Here is a 22,287-nt window from a genome sequence, read left to right as displayed (position 1 = left end):
TAATTTTCGGATTAAGATTCAGGTCATTCTTCAAATAGATTTGGTCTAATCCGGAGTCATGTTTTATATTAATAAATATATAATTTACAATGAAATTAGTAATAAAATATTATATATATTTGTGTATAATTATATTATGCGGATAGTAAATTTTGAGGATATTATCACCGTACAGAAAAGGATGGAGGAGGCGCAGTAGGTGTATCCTGAGGTTGAAAAGAAATTGTGCCTATATTAGCACAAATATTGTTACGTATAACGAGCTGAATATGTATGTATCTTGTTGATGAGTCTGTGAGTTTATCGCAAAAATTTTTTTCAACGGTGACAACCATCACCACCACCATAAACTAGTGGTACTAAACTAAATTTAAATAATCACAAGAAAAAAAATAAAAAATATATACCTAATTATTATACCTAATATTTAATTTAATTATAATTATAAATATTATATATATTACAAAAATAATTTATTTTTTATTTAAAAAAAAACATGGTAGCATTTACCTTTTTAAAAATACTCTAATATTATGCGCACTTTTTTATAAAGGCATGTCATTTTATTAACATTGAATAATGCTGTGTTTAATAGATAATCTAAATATGGATGGTATAATGAAGTTACACATTCTAAAAGATATATAGGGCATGAGCATGAATATGAAATCGTGAAAAGTTATTGCTGGATTTTTTTATGTGCAATTTGTCTAGAAAATTGCTTTGAATTGTAGTATGTATTTTAATTTAATCCTTTTTTATATTTTTTCATTTTTTGAAAAAAAGTGTTTCGAAATTCAAATTATGGCGTATACTTTTATTTTTTAAATTTGTACTGTATTTGAAAATCTCGAAAACCATTTTTAAAATTTACAATAATTTATCCAATGAAAATTTATTTTTTAAATTTAAAATATTATCCGGAATAGGGATGAAAAAAGATCTTCATAGAAGCAAGCATATGCAAAAATTACTTAAAATGGAGAGGATAGTTACTTAACTTAATTAACTATCTTGTTTTGAGGGTTATTTAAAATTGGGTTATTTTTTGGTGAGGTCTAGATTTTTTTAAGATTGTGTCTAATTTTTATTGATGTCAAGGTATTATTGTCTGAATTTTTTATGAAAAAATGAGATAATATTTACAAAAAATTCTGGTGTTTAAGTTAACAGGTCAAATTTTTTTAGATCAATTTCTTAATATACTTGAAGATATTAGTATATTTATAATAAAAAAGATATCTATCTTTTAAAATAATTATACTTTAATAGTAGACAATTATTTTTTTTAGATAAATTGTTAAAATTTTCTTTTTAAATAAGTAAGAGATATTTTAAAAATGGTTAAATCTCTTAAATAGTCTTCTATTTATTTTAAATCTGGTTATATTATTGGGTCAAAATATAAACACTATCCTTTCAATATACACATAACAAAAAAAGGAAAGAAATCTTAATATTTTACTAAAATACTTTTAATTAGCTTGGATTGTCTTTTATAAATTTTGTATGGATTTACTTTATCTTGAATTTACGAGTGGACCATGGATTTTGTATTACGTCGTATATACTTATAGATTAAATGTTGTGAATATATATATAAAAGCTTGATAGTGTTAATTTTAAGGTAACAAGAAATGATTAGATTGACAAATAAGAAGTTTGGGCCCTTAGAAAGAACGATCCTCGGGCCTAACCTTTTTTAAGGAAAATAATAGAAGTTGGAGTCTGCATGTGGAAACTCTTTTTATAACTTACCATTTTCTAAGACAAGTAAAATTTACCAGAAACAAAACAAATTATATATAAAAAATACCGGTAAATAATAAAAATATTAAATAATATGAACAATAGATAAATTAGATATTTATTTTACTAGGTATATAAATAATTATTCTAATATTAAAATTTAAAAGAATAATTTAAAAGTGTAATGTATTTTTATATTATTAATAATTATTCATATTGTTCAAGAAAATTATTAATTAATAATTATCTAGCATAACCCTTATAAAAATTATTGATCATCTAAAATATGCATCGGAACTCGGAGTGCCTGTTTTCGTCATTTGCATATTATCATACTTGTTCATGATGCAATACAACCAGAATTTTGACGTTTTTTATTTTTGATATCAGGGAGGAATGTGTGTTTTTTCTTTTCTGTTATTATTGAAGTGAGTATTATATCATGAAATTGTAGAGAACAATTAAAAAAAATTTAAACGTCAGATTTGGATATTAAAATTTGAGAATCAGAGTTAGATACCAATTTAAAAAAAGAATCATCGTTAAGATTAGATATTTCAATTTATGTCTCCTACAATTTAAATTTTAATATCCATAAAATTAAATTGTTTGATTTTTTATTCGTGGATGACAACTATAAAATCGAACCTCTGATTTGTTTAATTATCAATTCAAAAAAATAGATTCTATATTAGAAAAAAATACGAATTTTGAAAATAATTTCATGTGTTTTTTTTAGAAAAGAAGTCATTAGCGTTTTAATAACTAACCTTTTTTATTCTTGTATTTATATTTTAATTTGAAAATAGTTTATAAAAGATAAAAAAGAAAGGGGGGTAAAAAGGGTTGTTTGTGGCGCAGGTGGAAGTGCGCTATAAAAGTGAGAGGAAGAGGAAAGGGAAAGAAAGAAGCAGCGCAAGAAACACACACTACTCTTCAGAGTTTGGAGCACCTTAGCCTTATTCTTGCTAAGACCTCTCTTTCTCTCATCCCGTCGCATCACATTTCTCTCTCTCTCTCTCGCATATAAAGCATACAATCTTTCTCTATATTTGCTTCCAGATAATCATTATTTTCCTGCGTAAATAGATGGTAGCTAGCAAGAGAGAGGTATAGAGAGAGAGAGAGAGATGGAGAAGTACGAAGCTATCAAGAACTTCGATGAAGACGATGAGGATGTTGAGATGGCAGTCCAGCAGATCTCTGATTCAAGATCTGCCAGCACCGCCACCATTGCTGCACCACAACGCCAAACAAGGCCTAACAGCACCAAGATTGTTCAGGAAGTCTCTTCTTCAAAGCACCAACCTCCATCTCAGTCTCAGCGTCTTCTTTCACTTGATGTCTTTCGTGGCCTCACTGTTGCGGTAACATTCCCACACCTCCCTCCTCCTCTTTCACCTTCTCGAATCTCTCTCTCTTTTTTTTTCTAGTTTTATTTATTTTTTATTTTAATTTTGGTCGCTATTAATAATTAATTAATATGTGCTGTGACTGCTGCCTGCTGTGACAGAAAGTTAGTAGTAGTAGTAATAACAATAACAACTAATAAAGATAAAACACCATTAGTGATATTTTTTGGAGGAAGAAACGACGTCGTATCCCTCAGATTTTTAGATCAGGATTAAGTGGCATGGCATGCCAGGCCAAAAATTATTGTAGTACATACAACTACAAGGCTAAAAGGGTCATATGCAACATTACGGGTTTGTGAGCAAATTTGTTGAGCCAAGTAGTAAAATCTTTCCATTTTGTAGATAGGCATTTATGTTGCTGCTCATCTAACACCAATCACTACTTACTGAATCGCAAGTTGCTATTGTTATTTAATGTGTTAATAATTGAATGTAGAGGGGGGGTAGATTCTTAGAATTGCCATAACTAAAAAGGCTTTGATTGATTTTGGCATCCCAAGTATTTTTTGATGATGCTTTACTTTGAAGGAAAGAATTGCATTTGGTGTTTCCTAGTCGCTTTTTTTTTTCTTTTTCTCAGCTCCCTCGGAATACCGTCCAATTAAACTGCACTACCTCTACTTGCTCTTTCCGTTATTCTCTCCTATATTATTATATCAAAATTAAAATACTCTATCATCTTTGCTTTTAATAACAAATATTGTTATAAAAATAACCGCCCTCCGTTTTTGTTTTTCGGTTTTTCTTCATTATTTATTTATTCTATTTCGTTTTATTTGCTTTTCTAATTAAAAATAGCGAAAAAAAAACTATACAATTTTCTTTTTGCAATTATTGATGTGAGAATATATTATTGATATAAACGAATATACCCCATTCTAAATGCAAAGCAATGATATGCGTACACTTCTATCTTGTGTGCCGTAACTCATTACTATTTGGCTTCCTAAGTTCCTTCCTGAAAAAATGATTTTCTTACGTTATTACTTATTAAGTCAAAATTTGAAATATTGATATTTAACTAAAAATTTTATTAGTAGTTTAATATATTACTAAATCAAGATATAATTATTGTTTAAAAGCCCAATAAATCGGGATATATACCCGCTAACGCTCCTTCTTTTGAGCACCCAAATTAACTGAAAAATCATAACCATCTTCAACACGATTGCTCATAATAATGATAATAATTGTTAGGTAAATTCGCTAATCTCCGAACCGTTAGTTAGGCAACAAACAAATTTCCCACACTCGTTATTTTTTGTTTTTCAATAATTTAGAAGGGCCACATAAACGTTTTATAATACTCCCATAATAATAATTCTAAAAGTTTAAAGTACTAGGTTAATACGAAACTACGTGTCACTAATCTAATCTTTACATAAATTAGTTTTCTAGTTTATACGTTAACTAATGCTTCATAGTGAAACGAGAGGTGGTTTAGATGTAATGGCTAACCGACTCGCCACTATCACTTGCTTTATTATTACTTTATTATTTGGATATGACAATGAAACGCATAACACACACTCTGTTTGCTTTAGAAAGTAGCATCTATCTGTCTATTGGATCATTGTTTCCATGTTAGGAGCTGCATGCATATCATATTTTTGTTAACAAAAAAATGCATCATTACAAGGTGACTATTGAATAAGCAACCGTTGTCTTTCTATATTTTAACTTGTCAAATCTTTTTGCAACCACCAAATTCCTTATGTAATTTTGTCAGATCTGAACCTTGTTTAGTGCGCCTTATTGAATTTAACTGGATAAGACAAGCTACCACTTAGCTTTATTTTAATGGTGGTGTACACATGGTGTTTCTTCGTTGCAAAATATGACCCAACCATGTGCCTCGAAGACAATGAAGGTGGGAGGCATACAAATGCAAGTATCTTATTAGATAACTTCTACACTATGGTGTAGCTAATCACTCTTAACTCATAATTCATTTTTAAGGCACAAGACAACAAATATTGTAATCTAATGGAGAAGATAACTTAGACCTTGCATTCAGCAATTAACCAATCATTCAATAGTCTTAACATTATCTAAGAAATGTGATATATGATTTTTTTGGGGCAGGTAACATATGAAATGTGTTATGTGCGCATCAAAGACTTAGTCCTTAATTCCTTATATTTCAGATAAATGTTATCTTTAATACTATGTTGTATTTCTCGTTACATTCTATTTTTGCTGATGCAGCTGATGATACTGGTGGATGATGCTGGTGGTATTGTTCCGGCACTCAATCACTCCCCATGGAATGGTTTGACAATAGCAGATTTTGTCATGCCATTCTTTCTTTTCATTGTTGGTGTTGCACTTGCCCTCACGTACAAGGTATACACTTGAAACTGTTACGTAATTATTAATTAACATGATTCAGAAAAACCAATGAGTCTGTTACAATGTCACTCAGTAAAGTGACTCTATGAAGCATGCTATCTGGATAGTTTTTTGTCATTTGACTAGATGAACCTCTTTCTCTTCAACAGAAGCCATCTTGCAGAACTGATGCGACAAGAAAAGCATTTCTACGAGCTCTGAAGCTTCTCGTATTGGGCCTTTTTCTTCAAGGTAGTCAACTGAACCTATGGCTTTGTTTGTGGTTAAATTCTAAGCTTTGTTTGTCAGCATTGTACTTTTTGAAGAATATCAAATGTTGAAGTCAAGTTAGCATTGGTGACTTTACTAATATGTATTCTGATGTTGAGAACTTGCATTTTGTAATTTATCTCTCTTTTGAATGTCTAAATTTGAACCCTCTTCGCTCCTCAGGTGGTTATTTTCATCGCCTGACTGACCTGTCATTCGGGGTGGATATTAAGCGCATAAGATTGATGGGAATACTGCAGGTATTCCCTTAGCAGCTTGTTTTCTGTCTTCTTCTTCTCTTCACTTAATAGTCTATATTAATATATTTCCTTTTATGATACTGATCATTGACTATTTTACTCGGTGGATGCCAGAGAATTGCATTAGCATATTTGGTGACAGCACTGTGTGAAATTTGGCTCAGAAGTGATGATACTGTTAACTCAGGATCATCCCTATTAAGGAAGTATCGATACCAGTGGTGAGTTCAATTTTTCCTCCCGGCTTTAGTTTCTTTTAGTTTGATATCTATGCGTCACATCTGATAGATCTGTTTGATTACAACAGGGCTGTGTCTTTGCTTGTATCTGGAATTTATCTTTCCTTGCTGTATGGGTTATATGTTCCTGATTGGGTGTATCGGATTGCCACTGAGTCTTCTTCAGAGCCAAAAATATTTTCAGTGAGTGTTGATGTCATCTTATTTTTATAGGGTTTCAAAGTAAAAAACTTTGAAGTATTAATTTAACTTGTTTTAGTGGTGGATTTATGTTTTTACATGATACCCATTTCGTAGGTTAAATGTGGAGTAAGGGGTGACACTGGACCAGGCTGCAACGCTGTTGGAATGATTGATCGAACAATATTGGGTATACAACATCTGTATGGGAGACCAATATATGCACGGACGCCTGTATGTTGTTCCTCGCAATTCTGACATTGTTTACACTAATTTTCTAATACTTGATGCATTTTCCTGAACATATATGTTACCTTTTCTTGTAATGATTATCAACAGGAATGCAGTATTAATTCCCCTGAAAATGGACCATTGCCTCCTGATGCTCCTTCTTGGTGTCAGGCCCCCTTTGACCCTGAAGGACTCTTAAGGTGAGGTACTCTGTCTTCTTAATAAGATTTGAGATGATTCTTAAATTGTTTTACATTGTCGGTGCATAACAAAGATATACATGGAACGCGACTGTTTTTTATCTGCCCTAATTTTCTTTTTCTTTTTGTGGATTTACAGCTCGGTGATGGCTATAGTTACTTGCTTGGTTGGCTTGCACTATGGACATATTATTGTCCATTTCAAGGTAATCCTCACTTTTTTCTTTGTTATGTTTGTCTTTGATTTATATCAGAATCTTAGTTATTTTTTTATTGGATTATGCAGGACCATAGAGTTAGAATCCTATACTGGATGATCCCAACCTCTTTTCTTGTAGTTTTTGGCTTTGCATTGGACTTATTTGGTAATCTCTTCACATATTCCTTTCATGTGATGAATGATTGTGCCACTGACATTTCTGTTCCTTGTAATATTAACCTTGCTTGATGTTGATCTTGTAGGAATGCACATAAACAAGGCTCTCTACACATTCAGTTATATGTGTGTCACTGCTGGCGCTTCCGGTGTCCTCTTTGTTGGAATTTATTTGATGGTTAGATACACATTGATTGATTTCATGCTATCTATCTTTTATCTTAATTTGTAATCATATACTGATGCATCATATAGCATTAGTTTTCTTCTTTGCAATGTTAGTGAATTTTATTCTCTCTTATTTCTTCTTTCCTTGGCAGGTTGATGTATGTGGGTATAGTCGCTTGACTATGATTATGGAATGGATGGGCAAGCACGCATTAATGATTTATATTCTTGCTGCTTGCAATGTTTTTCCCATTTTCATCCAGGGATTTTATTGGGGAAAGCCTCAGAATAACATTGTAATTCCCATGTCCTACTCCATTATTCTAGTTGTTGTTTGTTTTGCAATTTGCATGGAATGATGTGATCTCATTGCAATTTTTTATGACAGCTGAGGTTAATTGGAGTTGGTACTTAATACGAAGGAACACATATATATAAACTTCGTTTAGAGGAATATATATACGGAATCAGATGGTGAGACATATTTTTGTGTCGCTGTCTATGAAGGTAGCGGCTACAATGCAAGAGGAACATGAATTTTGGAGCAGGCCTTTTTGCACAAGGACGTGAACCATGCCCTTCTCTATTCACTTGATGAAAGATAAAATGAGTCATGCATGGATGATATGGATGCATATATTATATAATATTAAGAGTAGCAGCATCTATTTTCCAATTATATATGGAGCAGCTTTTGTTCATACTACGACATATATTTGTATTAAATAGTAGATTTCTATATATATAAGCTAAGTAAGCATTTGACATTTGACACATTATTATTAATGTACAATTTATATTAGTTCTATATTTATATATTACCGGTAGCCTAGTCGTGCCCAACAACTTCTCTCTATTTGTCCCTACTCATAAGTCAACAAAGGGTAATTTCTTAATGCCGTATAAGAATGCTAGCGTGGAATGAGTATAATAGAACCAACAATCACTAAAAAGCAGGTAACCTAAAAAGCTCTTCTGAATTTAAAAAAAGGAGTTCATAAGACTTTGTGCCAATGAATTGGTTACATCTACTAAAATAAGATTTGAAGCAAATTAAATAATGTGTATGATTTAAGATGGAAGTCAACCATGTAAAGTAGCATTCAGAATCTAGTAAGAGTACAAGGTCAACTGATGATGAAAGACTTAGCTAAGCAATTTGATGGAGAGGTCAATATATATAGATTTCAGGAATGCATGGGACAACAAAGAAACAAGAGTTGAGTCAGTAGAATATGGCATTTACTATATGAAGACTAGCTTTTGTAAACTTTATTTAGAAACTCATGTAATGAAAACGGGAAAAGTCTCTCAAAGCATTACCTTCTCAAAGAAAAGCTACTACATATAGAGAAACAAAAAAAAAAAAAAACACAACGAAAACTTATTCTATTTTAGTATTCATTAATCATTAATGAAGGTTAAATAAAATAATTTCTAACTATTTTTGATTAATTTATTTTGGTTATTAAATATTTTTGTATATTTTATTTATTTATTATTACCAGATTAGTATTTCATTGTCTTTATTTGTAAAGTCTAATTTTAAATATTTTTTATTTATTTATTGTAATAACTGATGAATACAAAGTTCTTTTTTTGGTCGATAGATTGGACAACTTCCAATCTTAGATACACAATACACACTCACACACTTCTCACATACTTACCAATTTTTTTTTCTCGGTTACAATTGAAGACCCTTGAGATGGGAAAAAGACAAAATACGAATTATGACTCATTGAGACAAAGTCCTTTTTTTTTTTTTGGCTTAAGACAAAGTCCCTTTTATGCGGTAACAAGTTAGAGAGGACTCCCACTTCACTGAACCAACCAGTATGTCTAGAATTGGGCTATTTATCTTCTTTATCTTTTTCTTAACCAAGTAACAAATCGATGTGGGCTATCTTTATGGTTGATAAATGTATAAGGTGGCGAGTGGATGCGAAATCCTTTGGGCTTTCATGTGGTTCAAATTAGATTTTAGTGGTTGGACAATAAATCTCTAAGCCTAATCCTAACTTGGATAGAAGGTTAAGGACGTATCTGCCTTATAGGGACCTCAATGCATCACTCCAAACAATTATTTTCAAGCTCCACACGTTATTTGTTTTTATCCCACATAGCATGTCTTGCCACCTTTTTTTTAAATATAATGCAATTAAATATTTTTGTTATTCTTAATTCATATTCAACAGCAGAAATAATTAAGATAATTTTCAATGAGCAATGCTAGGGGCAGTAATTTTTGTGATTGTTAGTCATCAACTAGCCATCAATGATGATTTGATGGTGTGAGATTGATGTAAGATTTTATCCAATGGCTCACCTTTCTCTGCTAATTACATGCTGGCCAAAATTCAATAAAACTGCTGGCCTCCTAGACTTTTTCATTTTGAATAAATAACGACATTATATGATATCCCTCAAGTTAAACGTTTGCCCCTCTTAAGGTTATTCATCAGCTTCTGTTGCCAGGTGTAATAAGGAAGATGGTAAGCAAAAATGGTTGGGTTGGAATTTGATTTAGAAAGGGGCATCAATGTTGGAAATTTGATGTCAATCATTCAACGGCTTTCAATAAATTTTATTAATAATTCTTAATTAGTTGGGTATACATTTTGAGTTGAAAAAGATAGTTAAACGTCCAAAAAGTATATTAAGGTAAGATAGCACAGTAGAAATTTCAAGAGTCAATAAATAGGAATTGAAGAGTTATTAATAGGTTTTATGAGGTACAAAACAATGAAATGGAGTTGATTTTAATAATTGTCGATGATAATATTAAAAATGATTATGAATTCATTTTTGTATTTACTGTTTAATTTTTTGTTCTGTTGCATAGCGTTTGTTTAGTGTATGTGTCTAGCTAAGACATGGATACGATAGAATGTGTCCTTTATTTGATTTGTGAAACACAAAAATGAGAGAGATACAGATACCTATAAACATACACAATATACATATTTTTTATATCTCACTTAATTGATGAGACATGGAAATGAAGTCATGGACATGGATTTCAATTTTTTTTTTGACTATTTTATCTTCGTTGAGCTTTTAAAATTCTAAATATTTTTTTCTTTTTTTATAAATCTTAATTTAATTTATGAGGATAAAATAGTCATTTTTAGTTATATAGTATTTTTGTGTTTTGCAATCAAACATAATATTAAACACTACATTAATGTCATGTTTAAATATTATACACAAATACAGTATATATATCTTAATATTTATGTCTCAATACATATACAAACTAAACAGAATTTTGTTGTTCTACCTTATTCTCTTAAGTTCCTTTACTTCAAACAAAAAAAGGTAAGATAGTACAATAAAAAATATTATTTATACATTAAAATTAACTACTAAAATTAATCACCAATATATTTGTGTATAAATATATATAGTTTAATTTATTTTTAATATATATTTATATCTCAACATATATTTTATATATAGTAGTAACTAATCTTAATAGCTGTTTTAGTATACACGTAAAATAACTGTTGTACAATAAAAACTCTCAAGCTTTTTGATATATACATAACTAACCAAACACAAAATTGACAGAAATCTAGAGCACAAAAGGTGACGCATTATTTATTAGGTGAAAGGCACCCAACTTGATCCATTACGGTCAAAAGGGGGAGAAGAAACTAAAGATGGGAATAATTAACCTAAGGAATAAAGAAAGATGGCAACCGTTCTTCATATACATATCAATGGGCTTCAATTCCAAAACTTGACAAGCTCATTCATGTATATATATTTATATATATATGGTTTTGAAGAAGTTGTGAAGAATATTGACTAACTTAGCTTCGTTCTAGAGGTGGAGCCTCATACAGAGAAAGGAAGATAATGGTCCTCCTAAATCTTAATTTTCCATTATAAATTACATAAAAATTTTAATTTAATTCACCTAAAATATTTAATTTAATCTCTCTTATATTATAAAATTAAATTTTATCCTTTCCTAAAGTTTATTCTAGCTCCGCCCTACTTCGATGTACAATATGGCTCTTGTGTGAGGTTAATGTGACCCATTACATTATGGAAAAGTTTAGGGAGCAGCAGTTTTATTGAATTTTGGCCAGCATGTAACCAACAGAGGAAGGTGAGCCATTGGATGAAATCTCACACCAATCTCACACCATTAAATTATCATTGATGGCTAGTTGATGGTTAACAATCACAAAAATTGCTGGCCCCTAGCATTGCTTACATTATATTGTTACATTCCACCTCATCAGAATCTAGTTCACGAGAGATTCGAATTTTCTTCTTTATAGGTATTTTCCTACTACTCACTTCAATGGATGATGGACCTCCACGACGTTGAGTCATTGCATGGCAGATTTAGATTCTTCATAGAAAATCTTCCCTATGGGACCTACTAAATATATGTATGTGCATGTATTATTGAAAGTTTGAAACCATTCCTCAAACAACCTAATTAAGCTTCATCTAATCAAATATGCTTTGCTAATCTCTCCTCTCTCTTAAGCTAAAAACCTACAAAAATACTCTCATGAGAATAATGAAGCATCATATTTAGTTTTTGGCATAAGTCATCCTTATTTTTTAAATATGACACCATTTTATTCGAACTAAAAATATTTACGTACGCCATAATAAAATTAACAAAAAATATTATTTGTATATCAAAATCAACCATTAAAATCAATTATGATATATTTATTTAAAAATACATATATATTTTAACTAATTTTTAATATATATTTTATACAAAAAAATTTTTTGAGTGAATATTCATCCGACCACTAATAATTACCTCGAAAGGACTACGAAGTCCTTGACAAAAAAAATATCCAATTCGGTCCCTGATCTTTTTTTTTTGTTAGGACTGATTAGCCCGTATGCAAACAAAAAACAACACATACAAAAAACAACATTGACTTTTTTTAGCACCGGGACTAATCAATCCAATAAAAATAAAATTCAGGAACCGAATTGGATATTTTTTTTCGTCGAGCGCCTCATTGTTTAGGTTTTTTTTTTATTTCACAAAATTCAAACCTATCCAAGACCCTACTTAAAAAAAATTAATCAAAATTTTGATAATATAAGTGATAATTAATAATAATAATTCAATGTGTATATATATATATTGAATAAACAGAAGGCTTTATTAAATTGAATAAAGGAAAGATACAAAAATATTTAATTATGCTTTTGCGCATTGATTTAGAAGCATCATCATCCAATAGTTAGTTGTTAGCACTATTGGTAAAATCCAGGGACAAACTTTCAATTCCGTAAGGGAATAATCCATGACAATATATATGTGCACAGCTTGATTAATTAAATTGAAGGAGAGATGAAGAATCTCATCTCATAGATGCAACGTTGATTGACATATGATTCAAGACACAAGTGCTAACTGCCATGTGATAATTCACATGCATTATTATTCCCAACATGACCTAAATTAAAACTGTATGTGATGATTATTAACATTATTTCATTTCAACACAATTTGTGAATTCCTTTTCTATATGCAACTTGTGGTTGTTGATATCTATCAAGCTTCTCTTTTCCTTATCCTTTAGTTTTAGATTTGCATTAATGTATTGTTTTTCCATAATATGTAGTTAATGAGAAAAAAAATTTTAATTTTAAATCTTAAATTTATAAGCAAATGATATGTCACTTTATTTTGATAAGTTAATCCAACACTTTAAATTTGCAAATTTTATGAAATGTAGGTGGTGAATGTATAACTGATGATAATATTCGATAGATATTTTCATGGAACTTATTATTTATTTAAATGAACATATATATTTTAATTTCTTATAAATAAATTCAACATTTTGCCAAAATTCTTATTTAGACACTATATTTTTGTAGATATTAAAAGAAGGTAATTTCTAGTCAACATCTTATAAATAAATAAAGGATAGTTACCCTCTCTGACTTATTCAATATTTCAATAATTATTAGATTAATTTAATGTTAATAATTTATTTGAACTTAAATATTAAACTGATGAAATATATTGACGAAAGGAAGTAATTAAGGATTCTCATAAAACCAGAGCGAATGAATCCCACTAGCCCACCATACTTCACATGCACACATACATGTTTAATTTTATTTGATTTGTGATTAATCTTCACGTATACTATATTATTGTTTTTTTGATGATGCCAATTTAATCACAATACACAATATATTTATTTTAATAATAATAAAAAAAACATATAGTATTTATTCAAAGACTTCAATGTTACTCATATATGGATGGAAGCATTTTTTTTTTCTTCTTTCAAGCAGTTTATTTTAATCTTGTTTCTGTTTTCTCGAGGAAACAAATTGTTTCATTTCCCATAATTTCACTTTTGAAGAAAATGTTATAACCGATAATTAGAAAATAAAAAGAGAATAACATGCATGACCTATGTGGAAAGCATATTTCTATAAAAGATATGGTATATTTATCGAATAAAGTTAACTTTCTATTTGCGCTACGTACTCAAAATTAAAGGGCAGCAGAAAGTTATCGTCGTTTTGTGGACTAAACCATACACATTTCAACTTGGTCAAGAGGCTTTTGATTGATTTCTTAAACAGTTGTGTTATTTGAGATTGGTACATTATCCTTACATACAAATAATTGGACACTAATTTTATTTATATTGCTATTGGATTGGCCTACTGTGCAAAAATACAACGAAATCTTATATTATTGAGGGATAAGGATTTTAGATTATCTTGGTGGTGGTGAATACACACATATAAAAAAGAATATCAAATTAATCATTATGTTTATCTTACTCTTTGTCTACCATATTCATGAAAAATATGACTGATGAAATTCCTGATTATCTATACTCCAATGCTTACATATCTAAAATCTAAAATAGTATCTAACTTTTGGTTCCTAATATGGAATGGAAGGAACATGGCACAATATTCACGCATGTTACAAAAGGACTTTACACTTCACACATGCAAATATGGTGTACTCTTTCGGAGGATTATGATTTTGTGGGTTGTTTGGATGCTATTAAATTGATAAAAAAAATTTTTTTAATAATTTTTTTAGCGTATTTAATAAATTTTTAATAGTAAAAGTAAAACAAAGTACTAAAAAATAAAAAATATTTTTTTGAGAAGTTATAATTTACATCTTTTTTTAAAAAATAAAAAAAAATAATTTTCACATAATAAATAAACGAAAAAATATTTTTATATGATTATACCCAAATATAATGATGATAAATAAATTTTTTTTATATAAGATATCTAAACATAAAATTATTTTTATTTTTCTATAAGATCTTTTGAAAAAAGATAACTTAAAAAAAGATATTTTCTTAAAAGCTCACTCAAACAAATCATTTGTAAAACGACTATACACTGCGTATACACTAAAATTAGTTACCAAAGTCAATTACTAGTATAAAATATACAATAGAATATAAATACATATTAAAAATAAATTAAACCACATATGTATTTATATACAAATACATTGATGGTTGATTTAGTGGTTGATTTTAGTGTAGCAATAACATTTTTGTTTGTAGAATATAATGAATGAAAAAAGGTGTCCTAGTTAAGTTCATCGATTAGCTAGCTAGGCATCAAAATCTGAAAATAAGCCAAATCCATATTTGCCGCATTTTATACATATAACCATCTCACAATCTAAAGTAATAGAGAATAATGTGTCAAAATTGTGGAAAACAGAAATTGTAGAGTATACTACTTTGTCAACTAATTCCAACATGCTTTTGCCAACATTTTTTGGACATATTAATATATACTTGTTGCACATTGAAGACTAAATATGTTTAGGGGTAAAAAACAAATAGTTTGAGGTTTTCTAACTTCTAAAGTAATTAAGAGAATACGGTGTTGGACATGAATATTATATATTTATTATATAAGAATTTGATGTTAAAAAGATGGTTTTTAACTTGATATATATATATATAGTGACAGTATACACATATTACAAAATGTGGCAGAATGAAGTTAAAGCTGATAATAACAATGGTAGTGCAAGTTGGTAGTATACCATGCTTACAAGAAAAGTAAGGCGTGAAATGCTGCATTGAACTTTACCGGATAAGAATAATGCTTCTCCTATACATGAACATTCTCTCGTTCAATCAGATTCTCCACGTTTATTAGCTTCATGATAAAATTTCTAGTGTGCTTTAAGAGTATGTAGTAATGGATTTGAGTTTGACAAGACGGTGGTTTTGAGAAAAGGCAATCTTAGTATATAATAAGTACAATTGGAAAAGTCAAAACATAAAAAGGACTAAGAATTTTCTTGGCGGCACATGCAGAAGAAGATATTGACATATAGGTAGCTTCATCCACTTGCTGCATGCATAGAGGGAAGAGCATAAGGAAGCTTCCTCTACCTTCATTTCTTCTCTATATAAGGGACCAAACCACAAACACCATGCATGCCATCACAAAATAGAAGCTTCTCTTATTAGTTATAAGAGTTGTATAGATAGCATTTAGCATAATTAACATGGCTGCCATTTCGCTTAGGCACAACACACAAGTGAACAACAATGCTCAACTCCAACGTGATGTCATCACTGAGGAAATCGAAGGACTCATAAGAGTTCGAAGAGATGGGAGAGTGGAAAGGCCACCAATTGTGCCTAATGTCTCCCCTGCAGTGACACCAGAACGCGGTGTCACTGCTAGAGACATTATGATCCACAAAGAGACCCATTTATGGGCACGAATTTACCTGCCCTTACAAAGTTATCAATGCAACAATAAGCTTCCTTTGCTTGTTTACTTCCATGGTGGAGGATTCTGTGTTGGTTCGGCAGCTTGGTCTTGTTACCATGAGTTCTTGATCAATCTTGCTGCCAAAGCAAACTGTGTCATTGTGTCCATAGACTACAAACTGGCACCGGAGAATCGCCTTCCGGCCGCATACGATGATGGAACCAGTGTTCTCAATTGGGTGAAAAGAGAAGCACTCAATCCCTCTAGTGTGCAAAATTGGTGGCTGAGCCATTGCAACATAAATTCCATGTTCCTAGGTGGTGATAGTGCAGGAGCTAACATAGCTTTCAATGTGGCGACAAGAATGGGACCATCAAGCACCAATATGTCTCTAAAGGGTGTCATATTGATCCAACCTTTCTTTGGAGGAGAGGAAAGAACATTGTCCGAGAAGAATTCTCATCAGCAGCCGCCGAATTCGGCGCTAACTTTGCCGGTTTCTGACACTTATTGGCGCCTAGCACTTCCTATTGGATCCAGCCGTGACCATCCATATTGCAACCCTCTTGCAAATGGCACAACCAGATTGAGGGAGCTGAGGCTTCCTTCAATTATGGTATGTGTCTCAGAATTGGATATACTCAGAGACAGAAACTTGGAGTTTTCAACTACTTTGGCAAGAGCAGGGAAAAGGGTTGAAACAGTTATGTACAAAGGTGTAGGCCATGCATTCCAAGTGCTTCATAACTATCAGCTTTCACATTCTCGGACACAAGAGATGATATCTCATATCAGAGCATTCCTGATTAACCAATAACTCTGCACTGCATGAATTGATGAAGCTTCTTCTGCATGTTTTAGTTGTATGTCAACAAATTTATACTGATACTGTTAAACATGTTAGAATGCTAGTTCTGATATAATATATTTGTCACTAAACTTTTAACAAATATAGATGATAGGAGTCTGGGAATTTTCAAAATTGATCTAGTGTTATTATTATTATATTATGATGATTTGTGAAATAGGAGTCTTATTTATATTGATAAACTTATTTGGTACAATAACTAGTAACTACAGCTACGTTGAACTAGTTTCAATGCAACACGATAAAAACACGGAAATGAAACAGAATCGTAAAAGGGAGATGGGCCTAATTATTTGTGAGTATCTTTATTCTTTCTTTTGGAATTCGTCTTTAACTAACCATGCTCTGAATGAATGCCATATTGAACTCTTTCTTCGTGGAGGAATATGACTATGGGACATAGGACCTTCCTTTGAACGAATGATGCTTTGCAAGGGTATAATTGTGCAATAGGACCACAATGGGAGCAATATGAAAGAAATAGTTTTTCGCACCTGTAGCCTGTAGCTGAATTGCACCAATAATGACATCATACCTGGCCACCTTAGAATTCAACAAAATGCTTTTCTTTTAAATAGCAGAAGCAAATATGTACTAGGCTATCGATTCCACGTGGAGGAAATTTCTTAATTTCAAAGTGTAAACTCTTCAGAAACAAATTTGGCGCATAAAAGAACACATTAAAACTCATCACATCTGCCCCCAGCAGTGGACTGGAGAAAGGTAAAATAGGTTGGTTGACCAGCTGGACTAGCAACTCGCGAAGTTGAAAATGAAATTGATTTTTCCACAAACAAATTAAGTACTTAATAATTTTTGCAAGATAAAACTTTTGAAACCAAACCCCTCTAAATTTAATGGGAGGCAGTCCCGAGAATTTTGAACTTGTTTTTGGATTATGCATTTATGCTTTATCTGAGTGCTATACCTTGTCAATTCAGACATTTAACGAACATGTAATCATTTTCTTATCTGACATACACCACTCACTCCACTTGAACCCTCGCGAAGCAATGAGCAAACTGAAATTAAACTAGTTAAATTAACATATCTATATCTTTTAACAGATACAAAATGTGCGAGTCAATAAGCCCGTATGTAGCAGAAAGCCAGGAACTCATTCATAAAAAGAAGACACATTTAGTTTGGAAAAAAAAAATCCTGTAGTTCGACTGTTTCCAACAAAGAACATGGCAAAAACTTCTGCAGCAAAAAAGTTTAAGAGGTCAACCCAGACAGGGAAAGGAGTGAAACTCATTCTTCGGTGGAAGCAGAGGAATGATGGGGGAAGGTTGACCACACATCTTGCCATGTCTTGTGGCCTTCAGTTACCTCTCGAACAACAGATGCAGCCTTTTCGGCATCAACCCGCACTTGATCCTTGCTGTCCCTCTCTCGAATAGTTACTGAAGATGTTGAATCTACAGTGATTGCGAAGGGCACACCAAGTTCATCTGTTCTTGCATACCGTTTTCCTATTGATGTACCTGTTAATATTTTTCAAAAGGTAAACAAATGCATGACATTAGTCTTAAGGTATGATCAGACCAATTAATCCATCACTAATTAAATCGACCATGCAAAGCATGTGAACAACGATATAACTTTCCTTCATGCAAGCATCTAGTATTTGTGCTCCTCACAATAAGAATCTCTATAATCTAAAATTGTATTCAACAAATGGTGTTAATGAGAACTTCTATTTATTGACTAACCTGTAATGTCAATCTTATTTGATATACCCGCAACAGTCAATGACTTAGAAATGTATTTAGCAACATCTTCATACTGTTTATTCTGAACCAGAGGGAAAACTGTGCACTTAATAGGAGCCACAACTGCAGGGAACCGAAATACATTTAACTGTTCATCCCCAGCTTTACTTGGCCTCATGTAGAAAGAGTGCTCAAAGAGACAATAAATAATCCGTCCAATTCCAAAGGATGGTTCAATCACGGATGGTGTAAAAACTCGTTGGTGCTCCTTCTTTTTCTCCTTCTGAATAGTTACCATTTTGTTTGTAATAGTCACAGTTTTACCAAGTGTACAAACTTCAAACTCCACCTCCCCTTTTGATTCAAGAGCAGCCTTCATATCCAAAGCTTCTTTCTCCTTCATCGCCTGCAGAAGAATTTGATGTGTCAAAATTAATCCCAGTAGCTGTTACAAAGTGTCATCATATTAAAGGAATTACACTATCCATTACCTCAAGTGCTTCAACCACATTCTTTTGACTCCCCTTGAATGCCAGACCCAACTCTTTCTTGACGGGAGTTATAACCAATTTCTGGCATCATACACAAACCATGTCAACTAACGGGTACCGCAGATTTTTTACTGTTGCATATCAAGTTTCAGGGACCAGTATATATATATATATATGTATGTATAAACACTACTAATGTTAAAACGTACCTCCACTTCCTTAGGCTCTGAAAATTTTTCTTGAGCCACCAATGGAACCCCACTTTTATCCTGAATATCAAATACAAAAATTGCAATTAGAAAGAAACAAACCACAGGCGTATAATAATATGCCAAAAGATCTATTTAGTGATCATGATATTACAACAGAGGGTAAAATACAATATACAGTATGACCCATTAAGTATAGCTACTTGTAAACATAGTGCCCTTCAAGTTTTTTGCGATCATTAAATCCCCATGTAAGTTGTTTCAAAGTTGAAAGTTCTGCTTTATGAATCAAATGCACAGTAAGCACTAGACGGTCAAAAACGAAACTTCAAGAGTAGAACAAGTGATAGATCAAATGATTTATCATGTAATGGTAAGATGAAGGGGGAAAATAAATTTTTCAATGACAAAAATGCATTTTACTCAACAATATGCCAACTTCAACAAAGCACATGAATTATATTTATAGTATACACATCAAATTTCCTTAATCTTGTAGTTAACATACACAATTTGAATTATACCAACCACCAAAGTTACCATACTATTAATCTATTAGAACTGTAACTTGGTTTAATAAAAATATCACTCAGTATGTTAATTAATGGTCATTACCGAGTGAGCACGCAAATCATATGCAGACCTATCTGCAATGCCAACACACTCAATCCAACCGTAGGAACACTCAATCTCAGCATCCCAGCAGTCAGCAGCATAATGGGCCATCTCATTAGCAAGGTGTTGCCTAAATCGTAACCGGTCTTTGTCTATACCAAGACGTGTCAAGAAAAGATATACTCTACCGATGAAATAACCAAGAGTCTCATTGTTGACAATTCCCTGATAACAAAATAATAATAATAATAATAAAAAAACAGAATTGGAAAAAAGAATCATAACACACCACAGAAGATGACTAAAAATCAGGGTAGAAGAAAACAAGAAAGCTTGAACTCATCATAGCTCAAACTGACCTTTGACACAGCTTCACCGAGGCGAATTCTCTTGGCGGATTGACCAGACATTTGTTCTTCCCTTGGGAACATTAAAAATTCCAATTCAGCAACCTCTTTGTACTTTGGATGAGATTTATCTTCTGGATCAACAAAGTGCTCAATTTCTGCCAATGTAAATTCACGGACTCTAAGAAGGCCTTGTCGGGGAGATATCTATACATAAACAACAAATCGAATTAAGAAAAGGATCTAAACCTGTCACCACAGTAAAGAATAGTGTAACAAGTTCAAAGAGAAACATCTAGGTGTTTGTATAGCAAAAACAAGGCAACAATTACCAACCTCATTTCTGAATGCCTGCCCAATTTGGGCTGCAGCAAATGGGAGTTTGTTTCCATTGTAATAGTACAAGTCTTTGAAATTCACAAATATGCCCTGTGCAGTTTCAGGACGCATATAGCTGCCACATTTGAACAAGAGATAAATGTCTTCACCGCAGTAAATTTGTAGAAAATAGCACATGCTTTGACCGGGAAGTTACTTACCCAGGGATCAAGCCAGATGGACCAATAGATGTCTGGAACATCAAATTGAACGGATAAGGGTCAGATAGTGGATTCTTGGTTTCAGGAGCTGTAATTCCATACTCCTTAATCTTGGCACCAAGCGCTTCAGCAGAGAGATCATCCAAGGTTGCCAAGACATGTTTAAGCTCCGCAGCCTTCTCGGATGACATCGTGAGGTCCTTCTGCAGCTTGTCATTGCAAAAGTCCTTGAGCAAGTGGTCAGCACGGTAACATGTCCCGGTCTTCTCATCCTTAACCATGAGATCAGTAAACTTATCCACATGACCTGAAGCCTTGAGGACAACCTCGGGTGTCACACTGGGGCAGTCAACTTCCAACATGTTCTCCTCAAGAACAAAATGCTGCCAAATACAAAGTGAAACGACACAACACAAAACATAAACCTCTCAGCTTAACAAAGAAACCATAAACACATCCATTTCTATTTCTATTTCTATTTTAAGCGTGCAAAAACTTAATCGACTGAAAGCTCAACTAACTAAGCTAATAATATCGTAACCATAATGATTAACTTTGTAACCACATGCATGCGCCAATCAGCAATCTCAAATAAGTGAAATAACTCAAGTCTCACTCAATTCCTCCTACAATACACAAGATGCAACGAAATTCGAAAGCCCTAAGTTATCGATTAAAACAAATCAGTTATTGAAGAAATTGTGGATACCTGGCGCCAGAAGGCGAGAACATTGGACTTGATAGCGCATCCGGGAGGGCCGTAGTCAAAGAGGCCGGCGACACCGCGGTAGATCTTGAACGACGGGATGTAGAAAAGGCGGCGCTCGAGCGTGTTGACAGCGGCCTGACGGAACGCCTCCCTGCTTAGTCCACCGTCGGCGGAGAGGATGGACTGGAGGTGGCGCTCGACGTCGGACTTCTCGAGCTTGAGTGCGTTGAGTGACTGGATGGCGGCGTCGATGTCAGACTTGGGTGCTGCAGCGGCCTTGAGTGCACGGACAGCATTTCCCTGAGCCTCGACGGCAGATTGCTTTTCGGCGAGGGCCTTGCGGAGCGATTCTTCGGTAGCGGCCATTGCAGAAGAAGCTGAAGAAAAGAGTGAGTGTTGTGTGCGATGGAATGAAGCAGCAGCTGAGAAGATTGAACCACTTACTCGCAGCACACACAAACGCTGAAGCATTAGCCAAGAATAAGAAGCACTAATAGCTACTGTTCAGTTCACTAGAGTAATGCCATTTTCTGTGTGTATTGACGATTATGCCCCTATTGGGTTTGACGCGTATTAATATGGGCTAGGTATTATTAGTTGGCAGTTGCCCACTTTGGTTTTACCCAATAAAATATCTAC

At 32.5% G+C, this 22,287-nt stretch overlaps 3 protein-coding genes across 3 annotated transcripts; 2 read left to right on the top strand and 1 right to left on the bottom strand.

Annotated features, from left to right (window-relative positions):
• Positions 1-2,644: 2,644 nt before the first annotated feature.
• On the top strand, positions 2,645-8,246 carry LOC130976332 (uncharacterized). Its single transcript, XM_057901177.1, has 13 exons — positions 2,645-3,116; positions 5,373-5,510; positions 5,666-5,747; positions 5,949-6,025; positions 6,140-6,246; positions 6,333-6,447; positions 6,562-6,678; positions 6,784-6,875; positions 7,015-7,081; positions 7,162-7,240; positions 7,338-7,429; positions 7,572-7,715; positions 7,808-8,246. The coding sequence occupies exons 1-13, from the start codon at positions 2,880-2,882 to the stop codon at positions 7,832-7,834; spliced, it is 1,374 nt and encodes a 457-aa protein (XP_057757160.1). The 5' UTR covers positions 2,645-2,879; the 3' UTR covers positions 7,835-8,246.
• Positions 8,247-15,857: 7,611 nt separating this feature from the next.
• LOC130973925 (probable carboxylesterase 17) lies at positions 15,858-17,205 on the top strand. Its single transcript, XM_057898621.1, has one exon. It carries the CDS (start codon positions 15,944-15,946, stop codon positions 16,970-16,972), a length of 1,029 nt encoding a protein of 342 aa, XP_057754604.1. The 5' UTR covers positions 15,858-15,943; the 3' UTR covers positions 16,973-17,205.
• An 846-nt stretch (positions 17,206-18,051) lies between these two features.
• Positions 18,052-22,134, bottom strand: LOC130973924 (glycine--tRNA ligase, mitochondrial 1). The gene is made up of 9 exons (XM_057898620.1): positions 21,649-22,134; positions 20,940-21,322; positions 20,737-20,854; positions 20,413-20,607; positions 20,054-20,278; positions 19,439-19,498; positions 19,230-19,310; positions 18,739-19,144; positions 18,052-18,510 (listed from the first exon to the last, which is right to left on the bottom strand). Exons 1-9 carry the CDS (start codon positions 22,117-22,119, stop codon positions 18,278-18,280), a joined length of 2,172 nt encoding a protein of 723 aa, XP_057754603.1. The 5' UTR covers positions 22,120-22,134; the 3' UTR covers positions 18,052-18,277.
• Positions 22,135-22,287: the final 153 nt, after the last annotated feature.

Source organism: Arachis stenosperma, chromosome 4 (genome assembly GCF_014773155.1).
Source record: "Arachis stenosperma cultivar V10309 chromosome 4, arast.V10309.gnm1.PFL2, whole genome shotgun sequence".
Classification (NCBI taxonomy): domain Eukaryota; kingdom Viridiplantae; phylum Streptophyta; class Magnoliopsida; order Fabales; family Fabaceae; genus Arachis; species Arachis stenosperma.
This window is presented reverse-complemented; position numbering and strand designations above follow the sequence as displayed.

Coding starts and splice junctions, on each gene's coding strand:
- LOC130976332 (XM_057901177.1), top strand. CDS start 2,880: ATGGAGAAGTACGAAGCTATCAAGAACTTCGATGAAGACGATGAGGAT. Junction 6,679..6,783: donor CAATATATGCACGGACGCCT/GTATGTTGTTCC, acceptor GATTATCAACAG/GAATGCAGTATTAATTCCCC. Junction 6,876..7,014: donor GACCCTGAAGGACTCTTAAG/GTGAGGTACTCT, acceptor GTGGATTTACAG/CTCGGTGATGGCTATAGTTA.
- LOC130973925 (XM_057898621.1), top strand. CDS start 15,944: ATGGCTGCCATTTCGCTTAGGCACAACACACAAGTGAACAACAATGCT.
- LOC130973924 (XM_057898620.1), bottom strand. CDS start 22,119: ATGCTTCAGCGTTTGTGTGTGCTGCGAGTAAGTGGTTCAATCTTCTCA. Junction 21,323..21,648: donor TTCTCGCCTTCTGGCGCCAG/GTATCCACAATT, acceptor TGTATTTGGCAG/CATTTTGTTCTTGAGGAGAA. Junction 19,499..20,053: donor ATGATTTGCGTGCTCACTCG/GTAATGACCATT, acceptor TTTGATATTCAG/GATAAAAGTGGGGTTCCATT.